This window comes from Vanessa cardui, chromosome 12 (genome assembly GCF_905220365.1).
Source record: "Vanessa cardui chromosome 12, ilVanCard2.1, whole genome shotgun sequence".
In the NCBI taxonomy this organism is placed as follows: domain Eukaryota; kingdom Metazoa; phylum Arthropoda; class Insecta; order Lepidoptera; family Nymphalidae; genus Vanessa; species Vanessa cardui.
The window spans coordinates 9386398-9401761 of NC_061134.1; the positions used below are offsets into that span (position 1 = coordinate 9386398).

Sequence of the window (15364 nt, forward strand, 5' to 3'; positions counted from 1 at the left end):
GTTTTTTTGCTGAGTTCGATTACAGCTCTTTCGAGGGATCCTTGTAGTTTACGCCGCGTGACGTATTAAATCCGCATTTTCGAAAGTCTATTTTTGCTTTATTCGCAAGTTTCCTTTGAAATTGTCCTCGAAGTAGTTTCTGACTCATATAAACGGAACGCTTAATCTATCCATATTAAAAAAAATTAGTTAGTCAACATCAGCTTCACTTAAAATCAAAAAATAAATAAAATTTTAACAAAAAGAAAAACCGACTTCAAACAAAACACTATTTTAAAACAAATGAATATGCACGAAAAAGTAATAAAAATAATTGCGTATTCAACATATTTTTTAGAGTCTTCCTAAGTTAAATGAAATGAAAAATATTAGACTACTTAAAAGTCGATTAACGATTATATCATGTAGTTATAATTATTGTTATATTTGGAGTCGGTGTCAGCCAATAAAACCCTACAGTATATCTATCAACAAAACAATACGAGAATACTTTAACAAATATGTTTTTTACAAATTACCTTTTACTCAATAATATACTGAATCAATCAAGGGGCTCGTATCGCTTCTTTCTTTTGATTGTTGGGGCAAGGGCACCGTGGCTGACACCGGCTCCAAATATACCAATAACTATAACTACATGATATAATCGTTAATCGACTTTTAAGTAGTCTAATATTTTTCATTTCATTTAACTTAGGAAGACTCTAAAAAATATGTTGAATACGCAATGATTTTTATTACTTTTTCGTGCATATTCATTTGTTTTAAAATAGTGTTTTGTTTGAAGTCGGTTTTTCTTTTTGTTAAAATTTTATTTATTTATACACAATTATAGTATGACACAACTTAGATGTATATAATATATATGTCATATGATATTACAAGTAAATATTGGTAATTTGGGATAGTGTACTTAATTCGGATGTGATCGGTTTTACGAATTTTGCCGATGTTACATCTAAGTTGTGTCGTACTATACATATATCTACACATGCTGGATACAGGATTATTTGACCTTGAATCACTAAATAGAACCAGAGCTTCACGCTTACCTACTCGTCTTGCATACATTTAGCCAAATATCACACATTCTGATATAATAATACTACTTAAATTGTCAAAGATTATAAAATATGAAACATTTCTTCGGTATATCATTGTTTAATACCTAATTTAATTCGATAATAATAATGATGTATTTAAAAAAAATTAAAGAATGGTAGTTTTGGTGGAGAAAATCTTTGATTTTTATGTACGAATAAAATTTTTCTGGCTTAGTTGCATGAATATAATTCAAATTTATTTATTCAATGTAGATATATATAATTAAAATTAACACATAAAAAGCACAGCTGCTCAAGGTCGTTCTCTTAAGATACTTACCTTATATTAACAGCTGATGAAAATACCTTTTAATCTATATCCACATATAAAAGCAAAATACCACTCACTGATTGATCACGGAATCTCAGAAATTATAACAATAAGTAAAATGGGGATTGGAAGTGTGTGTTTTCTGTTAATTTCTTATTATATACTGAGTCCGAGGTGCCATTATTTTTAATGGGTACTTTAGACATGTAGATATATCTCACTGAGATCTTTAACAACGATGGGAATAATAATAAATTATTTCCAAAATACTTTTAAGTACATATTTAACTTCTCGAAAGTTTTGACATAACTTATTAGAAATCTAATATAAATAAAATTTTAACAAAAAGAAAAACCGACTTCAAACAAAACACTATATTAAAACAAATGAATATGCACGAAAAAGTAATAAAAATAATTGCGTATTCAACATATTTTTTAGAGTCTTCCTAAGTTAAATGAAATGAAAAATATTAGACTACTTAAAAGTCGATTAACGATTATATCATGTAGTTATAGTTATTGGTATATTTGGAGCCGGTGTCAGCCACGGTGCCCTTGCCCCAACAATCAAAAGAAAGAAGCGATACGAGCCCCTTGATTGATCCAGTATATTATTGTGTAAAAGGTAATTTGTAAAAAACATGTTTGTTAAAGTATTCTCGTATTGTTTTTTGATAGATATACTGTAGGGTTTTATTGGCTGACACCGACTCCAAATATAACAATAATTATAACTACATGATATAATCGTTAATCGACTTTTAAGTAGTCTAATATTTTTCATTTCATTTAACTTAGGAAGACTCTAAAAAATATGTTGAATACGCAATTATTTTTATTACTTTTTCGTGCATATTCATTTGTTTTAATATAGTGTTTTGTTTGAAGTCGGTTTTTCTTTTTGTTAAAATTTTATTTATTTTACTCAATTCATATGTGTTTATACACGGTACATATACCAAAATAACATTTTTTTATAATTTTTGTCGGTCTGTCCGTCTGTCTGTTTGTTCCGGCTAATCTCCGGAACGGCTGGACCGATTTTGATGGGACTTTCACTGGTAGACAACTGATATATATAGGGAGTAACTTAGGCTAAAATCATATCATTTTTGTTGTATGCAAACTCTAACAAGACCACAGCTAGTGTTTAAATAAATAATACATACACGTCTGTTTTATATGAATGTTTTTTTTTATTACGGTAAATTCATACAAAATTATATATGAACGTAATAAGTGTCATTCTTAGCATAGCGATAGAAAATTCATAAAATCAAAATAGTCGAATAGCTAGAGATATAGAGCTAGAGAATCGTACACGGTTATAACAACACAAGTTTCAATCAGGAATTAAATACTCAACATCAAGTGCTTATTTTGCGCAAATAAATAATCTCATTCTCGAAGCATTAAGCAATCTTTGTCGACTAAATTGTTGAAAGAAAGCCTGCCCAACTATGGAATATTTCTAATCTAAATACGTGCTTTAAAATTTATGACCGGTTTTGCATAATAACAAACGATGTATCATTCAAACGTTCATAGCGTCGATTAAAATTGTACGGTCCAGAGTTGATCCAGAGTTACTCGCGGTGCTAAATCTTCACAGCTTGGCGTCGTTCCAGTTAGTTCATTTACCGCGTGTGATCTTCCGGATGCACTGTAGATGTAAAACAAGACCGGTCTTATTCCAAACTGCCATTTCCCTAATGGCTTTTTATGTAGGCATAATTGTGATGGCCCAGTTTTAAAGCAGTGTGTAGTTTTTGTGGTTGAAATCACTACTATAAACATTGACGGTTCTAAATGAAAATACTACGTTTTTATAGACAATAAGACGCAGTGTATTTAAACTTTTATTTAATTGAAGTAATTTCCTTTTGCCTTTGTGTTACATAATAATTGCATTCTCCAAGTGACTTGTTTAATATGCAAATCGTTTATAGAATGCTTTGGTAACGACACGCTCGCCAAAGATCTCATCTACAAACAAGAATTGTTTCCACGTGAACTTTGGTTAGAGTGAGTGAGACAGTGTAATGACAGATAAAGGATAGATACAGCTAAGGTTTCACAGTTGACAGCATATTGGCAAAGCGAAACAAGTCACCTATGCCAATATATGTGACCAATCAAAATTTGTATTATGATTCGATACAATTCGCTTTTAGATACAATCTTGCAACAACAACAACAACAACTCTCTTGGTATCATTTGAGATTAATTGAATTTCGAAATGATTCTTTATTCAAAATGAGTAAAAAAAGCCACTCAGTTTAAAGTAATAATGTTCTATAGAACGAATAATTTTTTTGTACGTATGTATTTTACTCTGGCCGATTCCAGTCACAGATCTTGTTCATTTGATCTGATCAGGGAGATCAAGAGAACTCAAAATTGTGCCAAAAATAAATACATTTAAAGCTTTATTTACCCCTGTAAGTGAGGATCTAAGAGTGTTTTCAACTGTAATCTTTATTTTAATTTATTCAGTAAATTGGTTTTGCTTTCCGAAGAAGGGCGACCTATGAACTTCCAAAAAGAAGTTTTAAAATATTAACAGTAGTTCTTTGTTCTAGAAACATAAATTTCATAAAACTATTTGTAATCATTTTATCGTTTCATAAGAGGATTTCAAAGTGTGTATTGTTGAAGTTAGTAAAGTTTCGATATTATATTGAAAGTATCTGACTTGGAAAATTGATTTCTTAGAAAAGAAAACGCCCGGATGAAAAGAATCTTAGCTTTGCAGGGAATTTCTTTTATGTAGAAAACTAGTGGAAAATTACGTTTTCTTCATTTCTTCAGTATGAAGGAAATTATTTAATTTATTAACAATCACTATTAGTTACCAGTTTAATTTAATTTTAAACGGGCAACACTGAATGAACTGGCTACTCTAATATGATGATTTTTTTCTTATGAAAATCTTACATATAGTGACTAGACACATACACCTAAGTGAATCATTTCATAGACAATCATAAGAAGATGAAAGGATTTTTAGAAAAAACATCACGCAATAGAAAGAAATTTGAGGGCGGACAGGATAGCCGTTTAATTTTTTTATTTTTTTTTAAATAAGTATGTTCGGAAATCAACTTTTTCTTTAAAGCAAAATTGTTTTAAGTTTTTTTTGGCTAACGTTAAATAATGAATGAATGACATTCCAAAAAAAAAAAAATATTCACTTGCTTTGTTTATTTAAAAAAAAAAAATTATTCAGTTGCTTTGTTTACTTTTTATAAACTGTATATCCTGATGTAAAACTATAGCGATTCGAAATTCAAAAATGTTGTTCACAAATTGTTTGCGACACCGAGATGGACGTGGGATTATCCGATCGGAAATTCCGAGTTACATACGGGCGAAATAAAAAGTTTTTATACGGATACAATCTAAGTTTAACTGCATCGTACGAACATGTGTTACAACGCCTCGAGTGCTATGACCGACATCTAAAATTGGCCTCGACATTTACAAGCTGTTTTAGCTTGGGCGGAATCCGATTTCTGAGTGCGTCCCGATTGTTTTATTGCACATTCATTTTAAAAATATCTATATTTATATAAGTAAGTCTATTCAAAAATATACAATATTTACATATTTCAATAATTATAATTATGAACATATCAAATTAGAATTACTATTGTTTTTTATAAATTCGTACGTCAAATGAAATTTTAATTCCATTCGATATTTTAATTTCGAAAAATAATTCATAATTTCCATACCTACTAGGGTTCAAACATTACTCGCACCAATGTATTGACATTGAATCTGTGAAGACATTAAATCATCTCAATAAAATAATAATTGATGTAATTACATGTACATAAAATCTTAGTCACCGAGTGTGGTCATGCATTGGTAGGAATTGTTACCTAATTGTTCTTACAGTACCTAGGCCAATGTACGGGACTATTTGATCGGCAGCATCCCTATAAAAAAATACATTTTTTTATAAATTTTGATTGGCATTATTCTTGTAGCTGCTGTAACTATATTAACAAAATAATTTTTGACTGTAAAAATGTGTTACCAGCATACCGAAACATTCTCAGATATACGAATAACTAGTGGTCTATTGAATGCTTGTAGCTTGTAAGCCGATGTAATTTTCAGGTGTGCAAATTATAACAGAGTTATTCGCTCGTACTGTCTCAAAGCCGGGTTTTCATTTCCGTAACACGTAGTAAATAATAGATGGTTTTGACCACAAAGTGTATTTTGCAAATGAAAATACAATATCTCTCAGGTAGAGTCAGTGAATTCGCTAACCAACCGTCGGGATATTGGTTGTTTTATTCATGTGTCCTATTCAAATTATTCAATATTTATCATTTTACAATAGCAAAATTTTACTATTTTTATAAACAAATGAGTAACGATTATGTTTATGTACTGGTTTTAATGTCCACAACAACAACAACAGTCTGTAAATTTCCCACGGCTGGGCTTAAACCTCCTCTCCCTTTGAGGACAAAGTTTGTAACATATTACACCACGCTATTTCAATGCGGATTAGTAGAATACATATGTTGCAGAATTTCTATTAAATTACACATATGCAGGTTTCCTCAAGATGTCATCACCACCGAGTAGGAGAAGAATAATAAACACAAATTAAGCACATACATATTGATGAATTGAAGGACATACATAGTGGTGTTTACCTGGGCTTAAACCCGCAATCATCGGTTAGGATGCAAGCGTTCTAACATCTCGGCCCTTCAACGGATTCATCCAAATATGAAAGGGATGAGTAGGTGTAAACCCTATGATATCTTCTATAGCTCTGATTGAATGTATTTTATGATGATCTCATTTGTAATTTGACTTGGAAAACCAATTACACAATATTAATAGACATCATTTATTTATAATTTATTATTTTAAGCGAAGAAGGTTGATTTTATTTGAATGACTTAAAGATATTATTAGAAAATTTAAAGACATTCCAGTGGAATCATAATATATTTTAGTGGCAATAACTTCGCCGGAGTTTGTTACGTATTCAAAAACGTAATTTGCTTTGAGCCGTTGTGAGCGATAAAATTATTATATTAGTAATTTTCGTTTAACAACAATAGGTATTTATGTATTCTGTATTCAAAACTGAATGGATTTTATCAGAATATCAGATATTAACTGTAGTTTCAGATATGTCAATCACTTTACATTGGATCAGCTAACCAGCTTCAAAGCTAGCTGTTGTGGACCTTATCTAAATGTAATGTGCCACTATTAATACAACAATGGGTATACTGCATTATCAAGTAATGCCGGTATCGTATCTGTGCAGAGCCTCCGCGGACTTCGCCTCAGCAGGATGGGGGGTTGGGAACACCCCGCTCCACAGTGTCACCGCCTGACCCTTCACCCACATTTCCAACGGTAATAATAGCTTAGTTTACCTTAGCACTTGAACATTGTTGGTTTGACATCATGTTCTACGAAACGTGTCCTCACTTGTGTAAATAAAAGTTTATTTAAAACAATATTATCATTGAGCATTTTTTATTAAAAGCATAATATAAAATGCGTAGACAATTTATCACGCTGTAATTCATACTTAATACAACTTTGATCTTTGCCAAATTTACTGGAAAAAAATTATTGTACCTTTGCGTATAAAATTTCTACCTCGAAATATTCTCTTTGATTTCGAAAGCGACAAAAAAGGGATGAATATTTTAGTTTTAACGTTGAATTTCGGAAGCTACTTATTCTATCAAATAAATTTTCTTTGATATGGAAACATTTTACAGTTAAAATATAAATAAATATTTAAAAAAAATAGCTATAATTAAACTTTGCAAATATAAATGTAAATTCTAAACCTTACGATGTTGTAGAGTTCAAAAGCCAATGAATTTAATTACTGGGAAATCATTTTATTGACAGATTATTTTGGGTATGAAATATTCAATTAAAGCATTTTGGATATTAATGTTCCTTAAGATTTTGTAACTAAGATGAAAATTAGGATATTGTATAACATAACACATAAAGGATGTACACCTCTTGATACTAGATGTCGATCTTAATAAGATTAAACTTATTGAATCAAAAAACACACAATATTAGTACTCAATTAATATACTACTTGGTGGTAGGGCTTTGTGCTATCCCGTCTGTGTAGGTACCACCCACTCTTCAGTTATTTTTCCGCCAAATAGCATTACTCAGTATTGTTGTGTTCCGGTTTGAAGGGTGAGTGAGCCAGTGTAACTACAGTCACAAGGGACATAACATCTTAGTTCCCAAGGTTGGTGCCACATTGACGATGTAAAGAATAGTTATTATTTCTTACAGCGTCATTGTCTATGGGTGATGGTGACCACTTACCATCAGGTGGCGCATATGCTCGGCCGCCAACTTATACTATAAAAAAAATATGATACTTAATCTGGATATTGCATTGACTAATATAGTCAATGCAATAAATTTTATGCTTTATTAGTTTGTTATAATTGAATTATTTTCTGTAACAGATACGAGGTGTGGAGATTGGCATCGTAGTATTAGTACTTATCGTATGGATAGGTGCTATCGTACTATTCTTCAATCGATGGGGGAAAATCCGTATGTTACTACCGTATCAGCCAGATTACAAACAGGAACAGTTGAAGGTAAATCTGTAATAACATAATTTAATATTGAATATATATTTATAAGTATATTTAGTTTAACTGTTACGCATTCCATTATCAATAAAATTTTGGCAGGTCGATACGCGTTCATCAAATTCAACGCCATAGGATACATAGATGGTGTGTTTTTACTTTACCTAACTGTAATTGCTAGCCGCAAACATTAATGATTTCTTTATAAAAAAAAACCTACTAAAACTAATATTTGGCTGCCTTTATAGTTAACCCTGTAATAACCATATACATGAGCGCTTTCTAGCACCTGAATATAAATAATCATATGTCTGGTAAAACTTCTCGACCTCTATCTCAATAACTCCAGTGATTGTATGTATTTCTAACTTATTAATTTATCTTTCACCGTCATTGAGTATACCAAATATATTAGCGTAAGCATTCCAGTACTTCGAATAATCTTCCAATTTTGTACAGTTTCTTCAAATCTTTATTAAATACTTTGTAACAACTTTTTATTAAAAGTATAACCATGTTTGTTATATTATTTTCAAGTGTTGATAAAGATGATAATTTTGTGTCAGATAATGATATCGGTTTTGCTTCCCAGGTGCCAGGAAGCAGCGCTTTAGCAGCTGCAACAGCTGGAGGCACTTGTGGAGCTCATTCAGCGCCCTCAGCATGTTCGGTAATTATAAATATTTATTTAGTTGCTTCTGTTTACTGATTAGAACATTTAACCTGGATTCGTATTCAATTAATTCTAAAAAAAATAGTAATCAAATTGAGTGATGTAGCAATTGTGTGTGTGAGATGTTTGTTATAGTATGAACTTATCCGAAACTTTTTCTTTACTATGCAAAATCCTATTAGGATATTGGAAATCATTCGGATGTAAGAATATTTTAAGTAATTAGCACATTTTTCAATGTAGATGTAGTTACGCTATATAAACTTAGAATTTCTGTGTAGTGCGATCAATTAGCGAAAAAAAAAAATATCAAATGCCGGATACAACGCAAATGCTCGCATAATGCTGACTGCTAGAACTTGACAACTCAAGGTTAAGCAAAGGTTTAAGATTGCAGTACAAAGACAGGGTTAGCGTGATTCCTATTCAACCGCATTGCACCATTTCTATACAGTAAAGGTCGAGAAAATCCTGCATTTGGTTATTATATATAACCTCCTTTGTATTTATTTTTTTAATATAAACAAAACCTTACCTTTTTGGCGATGATTCGAAATGACTATTGGTGTTTCGATATTGCTTTGTTTGCTGATCAGATTAATTCAGAATGCGGCTCTGTTCGCGGTATTGCGGTTTCGTACTGGCCATATGTAACATTCAAATTGGTGCAATAAATATTGTGGTTTAAAAATAGAACAGTAAATCATAATGAAAATCATGTCGTGTTGAATAAATTAAAAACGAAGCTATTTATATTCTACTATAACATATACAAAGAAATACAAAGTAAATAATATTATGAAATAATAATTCAAATTTATGACTCGTAGATACATTCCTACGAACTATCATGGAAATGGTTATACCATTATTTTATAACCGATAAACAGAGCAATAAGCTAAATTTTTATTTCGAAATTTGCAACAAAATTGCATAATATGAAGACGCTAAAGGATTTTTATAAAGCTAGCATGCAAGAGATTGGATTTTTATATCTTCAATAAATTGAACGTTTAAAGAGAAAACCAGTTATTACCAGTTGTAACCAGTTTACAAAATATACGCAAAATTTGTTTAGTGATATCTTTAAATTGATTTAAAGTTATTTATTTTCATATAAAATATTGCTAATAACGCTTTAAAGTTATCAAAGACTTATTAATAGTTTCGCTGTATAAATACTGCTCTACAATTTGATGTAGTTATGAGGATGCTTCTTGCTTGAACATTTTTTACTCTCCGTAGTAGCCTTATAATTAATTATATAAGCTACTGATAACAAGAAACTCACTAATGATAAAACTACTGACGAAGTTCATTAATTATAAGTTCAGACGCAAATGTTGAAACTCGATATACTAATTATTAATCTGTCATTGTTGCTAACTAATTAACACCTAATTGTATCTCACTTGTTGTCTAACACTTTTTGTTCACGAATGTTGATAGTTAAATGCAGCCTTTAATGATTGTTTTTAAATCCCTCCACACTCTGAGCTGAGATGGCCCAGTGGTGCCAGCGTGCATCTTAACCGATGAATGCGGGTTCAAACCCAGGCAAGCACCACTATATATATGTGCTTAATTTGTGTTTATAATTCATCTCAAGCTCGGCAGTGAAGGAAAAAATCGTGAGGAAACCTGCATGTGTCTAATTTCATTGAAATTCTGCCACATGTGCATTTCACCAACCCGCATTGGATCAGCGTTGTGGAATATGTTCCAAACCCTGTCCTTATTGGGAGAGGAGGCCTTAGCCCAGCATTGGGAAAATAAATGCTGTTAATTTACTTTACTACTCTCTAAACCATTCATACAAGATTCATACACGACTAGAACTGCGTAGTATGCTAACTTAAACCTGAATTATTTGATTCGTATAGTAATTAAAATAATTTAAATGGAATTTAACAGTGTCAAAAAACCTTACAAATATTTCTTCAAGAAAATCAAATGTGTCCAAAAATTACTTTATTTTCTTTAATTTATAAAAGGAAACAAATTATAATTACAAGTATTTATCCAGCTTTAAATATACCACAGATATAAGTTTTAATAAAATAAAATTAAAAAATTATAGATAATAATATTAGGTTGGGGAAAAAGTCTTTTCGCATATAGTATGTATGAACTTGTAATAAAATCTCTTTGGCTATACCATTTGTATCTGGCTGGTTTTGGTATCATTAAAACGTTTTAATTTTAAAGAAGGCACTTCCAAATTCAAATTAGGAATTTGTGTGATTTTCATTTGTTTTTGTTGTTGTTAAAATGAGTGAATCTAAAGAAAAAATTCGATACATAAAATTTTACTATAAAAAAGGTAAAAATGCAACTCAAGCCGCGAAAAAAATTTGTGATGTTTATGGACCTAATGCAGTATCTGTGAGAGTAGCGCAAGTTTGGTTTAAGCTTTTTCAAGCCGGAAATTTTGATATCAAAGATGCATCTCACTCTGGTCGCCCTGTTACGGACAAAATTGATGCCATTTTTGAAAAAGTGGAGCAAGATCGGCATATTAGTAGTTACGATGTAGCTGAAGAACTGGCAATTGATCACAAAACGGTTTTGACTCATTTGAATAAAGCTGGGTACACAAAAAAGCTCGATATATGGGTGCCTCATGAACTCACTGAAAGAAACCTAATGAACCGTGTACTCATTTGTGATTCTTTATTACGACGTAATGAAACCGAACCATTTTTGAAGAAGCTGATAACTGGTGATGAAAAGTGGATCACATACGACAAGAACGTGCGAAAAAGATCGTGGTCAAAGGCCGGTCAAGCTTCACAGACTGTGGCAAAACCCGGATTAACTCGCAACAAGGTAATGCTGTGTGTATGGTGGGATTGGAAGGGCATTATTCATTATGAGCTGTTACCGCCCGGCAGGACCATCGATTCAGAACGGTATTACGAACAATTGATGAGATTGAAGCAAGAAATTGAGAGAAAGCGGCCAGAATTGATCATCAGAAGGGGTGCTGTTTTTCACCATGACAACGCTAGACCTTACACATCTTTAGCCACTCAACAAAAATTACGAGAGTTTGGCTGGGAGGTATTAATGCATCCGCCGTATAGTCCTGACCTTGCACCTTCAGATTTTCATCTGTTTCGGTCTCTGCAGATTTCCTTAGGCAGTGTCAGGTTAACATCGAGAGGACTGACAAAACCACTTGTCGCAGTTTTTCGATCAGAAGCCCCAACATTTTTACAGCAATGGGATCATGTCACTACCAACAAGATGGCAAAAAGTTATGGAACAAAATGGCACCTACATACTTTAGTCAAATGTAAATAAACTATAAAAAAAACTTTTTGAATTTTCATATAAAATACGAAGAAACTTTTTCCCCAACCTATTAGTAGTCTAAGATAATGTAATCACTGCAGTTGTACTATATAATTACAGCAGGATATGTCATTTTACTTATGTAGATAAATGCGAGTTAAAACATCTCAGTATATGTGTTATAATAGTAATCCAATTCTTCTCTAAAAATTCTTGTAATCTCCCTTGATAACCCATGATAATCAGCTTTATATGACATTATTTTGAGTGACTATGATAGTTCAGCTGTTCGACCAATTATAAAATAATACAAGTCTAAAATTGGATAGACCAACTTTCAAACATTTTTATATCTTCCTCCAATTTAAAATTATCTCTGGACTCAAGAGGCATTCTGTCTATAAAATAAATTAAAAGCATATGTGTCTTCCCAAAACATTCACCGAAATGAATGCTAAATAATTTATATAGTTATGTATTAATGTAATTTTTCGTAGTGACTTTATTAATGTCCAATGTTCTATGTATCATTTTTAAATCAATATATATACTATAATAGACTGTTGTAGAAACTAGAATACTTTTTCTGACTGACCTATAATTGACATTTGTCAACCATATGATTACTTTGGATTCTTATTGTAATTTACTAGTTTTATTTAATTTTGAATTAATGTAGAATTTTTTGAAACGAATTAATTGCATGTATTTAATTTCAATTACAATAGCTAGTAAGTACCCGGCGTAACTTTATGTTTATGTAAGTATTTATTTACATAATATAAACAATCATGACGAATTAAAATTACCATAACATAATTTCAACATTTTACAATAATAATAATAATTATTTCAAAACAGATCTAATACTTTTATATTAATTTACTTATCTCTTAAATCATAAGCTTTCTTGATAAAAAATTCATCATTTGGGATTAAAGATGAGGTGATCTAAAAGTATAAAAACTATTTTTATTCTACAAATATTATACGTATAAGTAGTAAAGCTAATTCATGCCCTAGTAGACTTGACTTAACGTAGTTCTTTGACTAACACGCTTTTGAACTTCTAAAATTGATAATTCATTCTAAGTTAGTTTGACATAGATATCTGACTTAACTAAGTTTGGAGGATTAGAGAGCTTTCGAAAGTTATCAGAACTTGTAGATATCTGATAACATAATCTGAATAGCAACGATAATGAATCTAATAAAATAAAACGGGCGAATGAAACGCATTATTTTTGTTACAAAATGCATATGGATAAAAAATATTTGATGATGGACTGACGTAAGTCCAAGAAGTTACGCAAATCTAAATATCCATTAATTCCATCGCGCATAAAGAATTTCGGTAACTTCTTTGTAGCGCTGTTAAAAAATGGAATCCTCTACCAGCACACGATCCCCTACTCTTAAAACTTTCTTAAAGAAGACTTGTAGAGCTATGACATTATATCTTAGCTCTCAAGGTTGGTGGTTCATTGGCGATATAAGGAATATAACCGTTCCTTACAATCCAATCAATCCAATATAAATGGCCGGAGGTGACCACTATCCATCGGTTGGCCCATTTTCTGTACGACTATCAACATTATAAAAACTATTTCAAAAATTAAATCTGCAATTCGGAAAAGCATGGTTCTTAATTCTATGGATGGCAGTGACCACTTACCATCATCGATTTGCCCAGCTGTAACTTTTATCATAACATTACCACCGGTGCTCGAGTTCATAAAAATAACAAAATAAATAAATTCGCTTATATAAACACATAAAAATCCGTAAGAGTGATACACGAAATATCATATAATCTTATCGAGTACTAAAACACTGTACCGTCAAACGTAAATCTCAATTCCAATTTGATCGTAACCACCGATGCTTATCGGAATGATTGCGTAAATATAAAAGTAACATAACTGTGGATGAACGTGGAACCATTTCATCGTAAGCGAGGGATGGCGATCTGTGTAATATGTACAAGCTGGTTCATCGGAAATATTGCCGAGCATAGATCACACTCTCAGTTTTAAATAGTAGTTTTTTTTATAAACTTCGACATAAATCCATTTTTAGGGTTCCGTATTCAAAAGGTAAAACGGTACCCTATTACAAGGATTCCTCTGTCCATCCACCTGGTACATCTCATGAACCGTAAAAGTTTGGCAGTCGAATTTTTCACAGATAATATATACCAGTTACCGCTTTAATAACAAATCCTATATAACAGAATGAAATAAATATTTAAGGGCAATACTAGAAACATATTTTTTGCCCTTTTTATAGATAATGGAACGGAACACTTCGTGCGCGAGTGCTGCTAGCACTTAGCCGATTTTTTTTTAATTTGCTGAAATACGAACCAAACTAAAACGTTAAAAAGCATACGTATACACTCGTATGTATATTCACTATATTTCACTGACATTGATTCTTAACTACCCACTTTACATGATAAATGAAGTATCATAATAAGATAAATTAAGACTTGTGTACGTGTGACGTCATAGGACCACTGCTTACTTTATGAGTTACATTAAAATGGCTTCATGTCTTTAAATTATCTCAGTAACCCACGGTGGTCGAAACAAAAAAATTCAACAATTTAAACTTGTTCCAGTTCTAAATTTTTCTTAATTTAAATTTGCACTACCCTGAGGTATTTCTCTATATCATAGGCCCATATTTTTGGATCACGAAACATATCTATTTCTGGGAAATTCTAACCAGTTATATTAATTACTGGGAAACTTCAAAAGTCATAAATCCATCGATTAATTCTCTCGATATTACGTAATTATTCCACACAAGGCTTAATATATCAACAATATGAGTCGTAACCATTTATATTTTAACGAGCGGAACTGAAAATCCATTAGTTCGCATTTAACGGTGTCGTATTTTTTGTCCGATCGTAAATCCGCTAAAAGATTTCACTCTAAACACGAACATCAACTCTTTTAACAACTAGTATGTATCGTATACTCTTATTTACAATGTGATATACTTAGTACCTACGTCTTCGATTTTTAAATTAACGAATAGAGTTCATTTGAATATACCTTCAAGCCATAATGGTATTTTATCATTTTCATATTTACATTCTATAATAATAATAACCTGTTGCCGTTTCACTGTTGGGAAAAAGCCTCCTCTTCCTCTTACTATACTACATACATGTAGCATATTCTTATTTACCACGTGCAGGTTTCCTCATAATGTTTTTCTTTATTGCCTACCTTGATCGAGTAATTCGAAAATCTGTATTGACGAAGTATGGTACCTTTAGGTTCGGATATTCTCCTCAGAACTCAAAAAGATTCTTTAAGTTCTTAGTTTAACTGTTTTTCATATTACACATAAGATTATTATTAGTTATT

General features: G+C 31.4%; 1 protein-coding gene across 3 annotated transcripts in view; it reads left to right on the top strand.

The window, feature by feature from the left end:
• Window positions 1–15364, top strand: part of LOC124534123 — a 183625-nt gene that overhangs the window by 151623 nt on the left and 16638 nt on the right. For 2 of the 3 annotated variants that reach the window (XM_047109815.1, XM_047109816.1), the window contains exons 5-8: window positions 6687–6778; window positions 7879–8016; window positions 8603–8680; window positions 8866–8886. In XM_047109815.1, coding sequence (XP_046965771.1) covers window positions 6687–6778; window positions 7879–8016; window positions 8603–8680; window positions 8866–8886 — 329 coding nt within the window. The remainder of the gene's footprint in view (window positions 1–6686; window positions 6779–7878; window positions 8017–8602; window positions 8681–8865; window positions 8887–15364) is intronic. The other variant, XM_047109817.1, reaches the window with a different exon arrangement.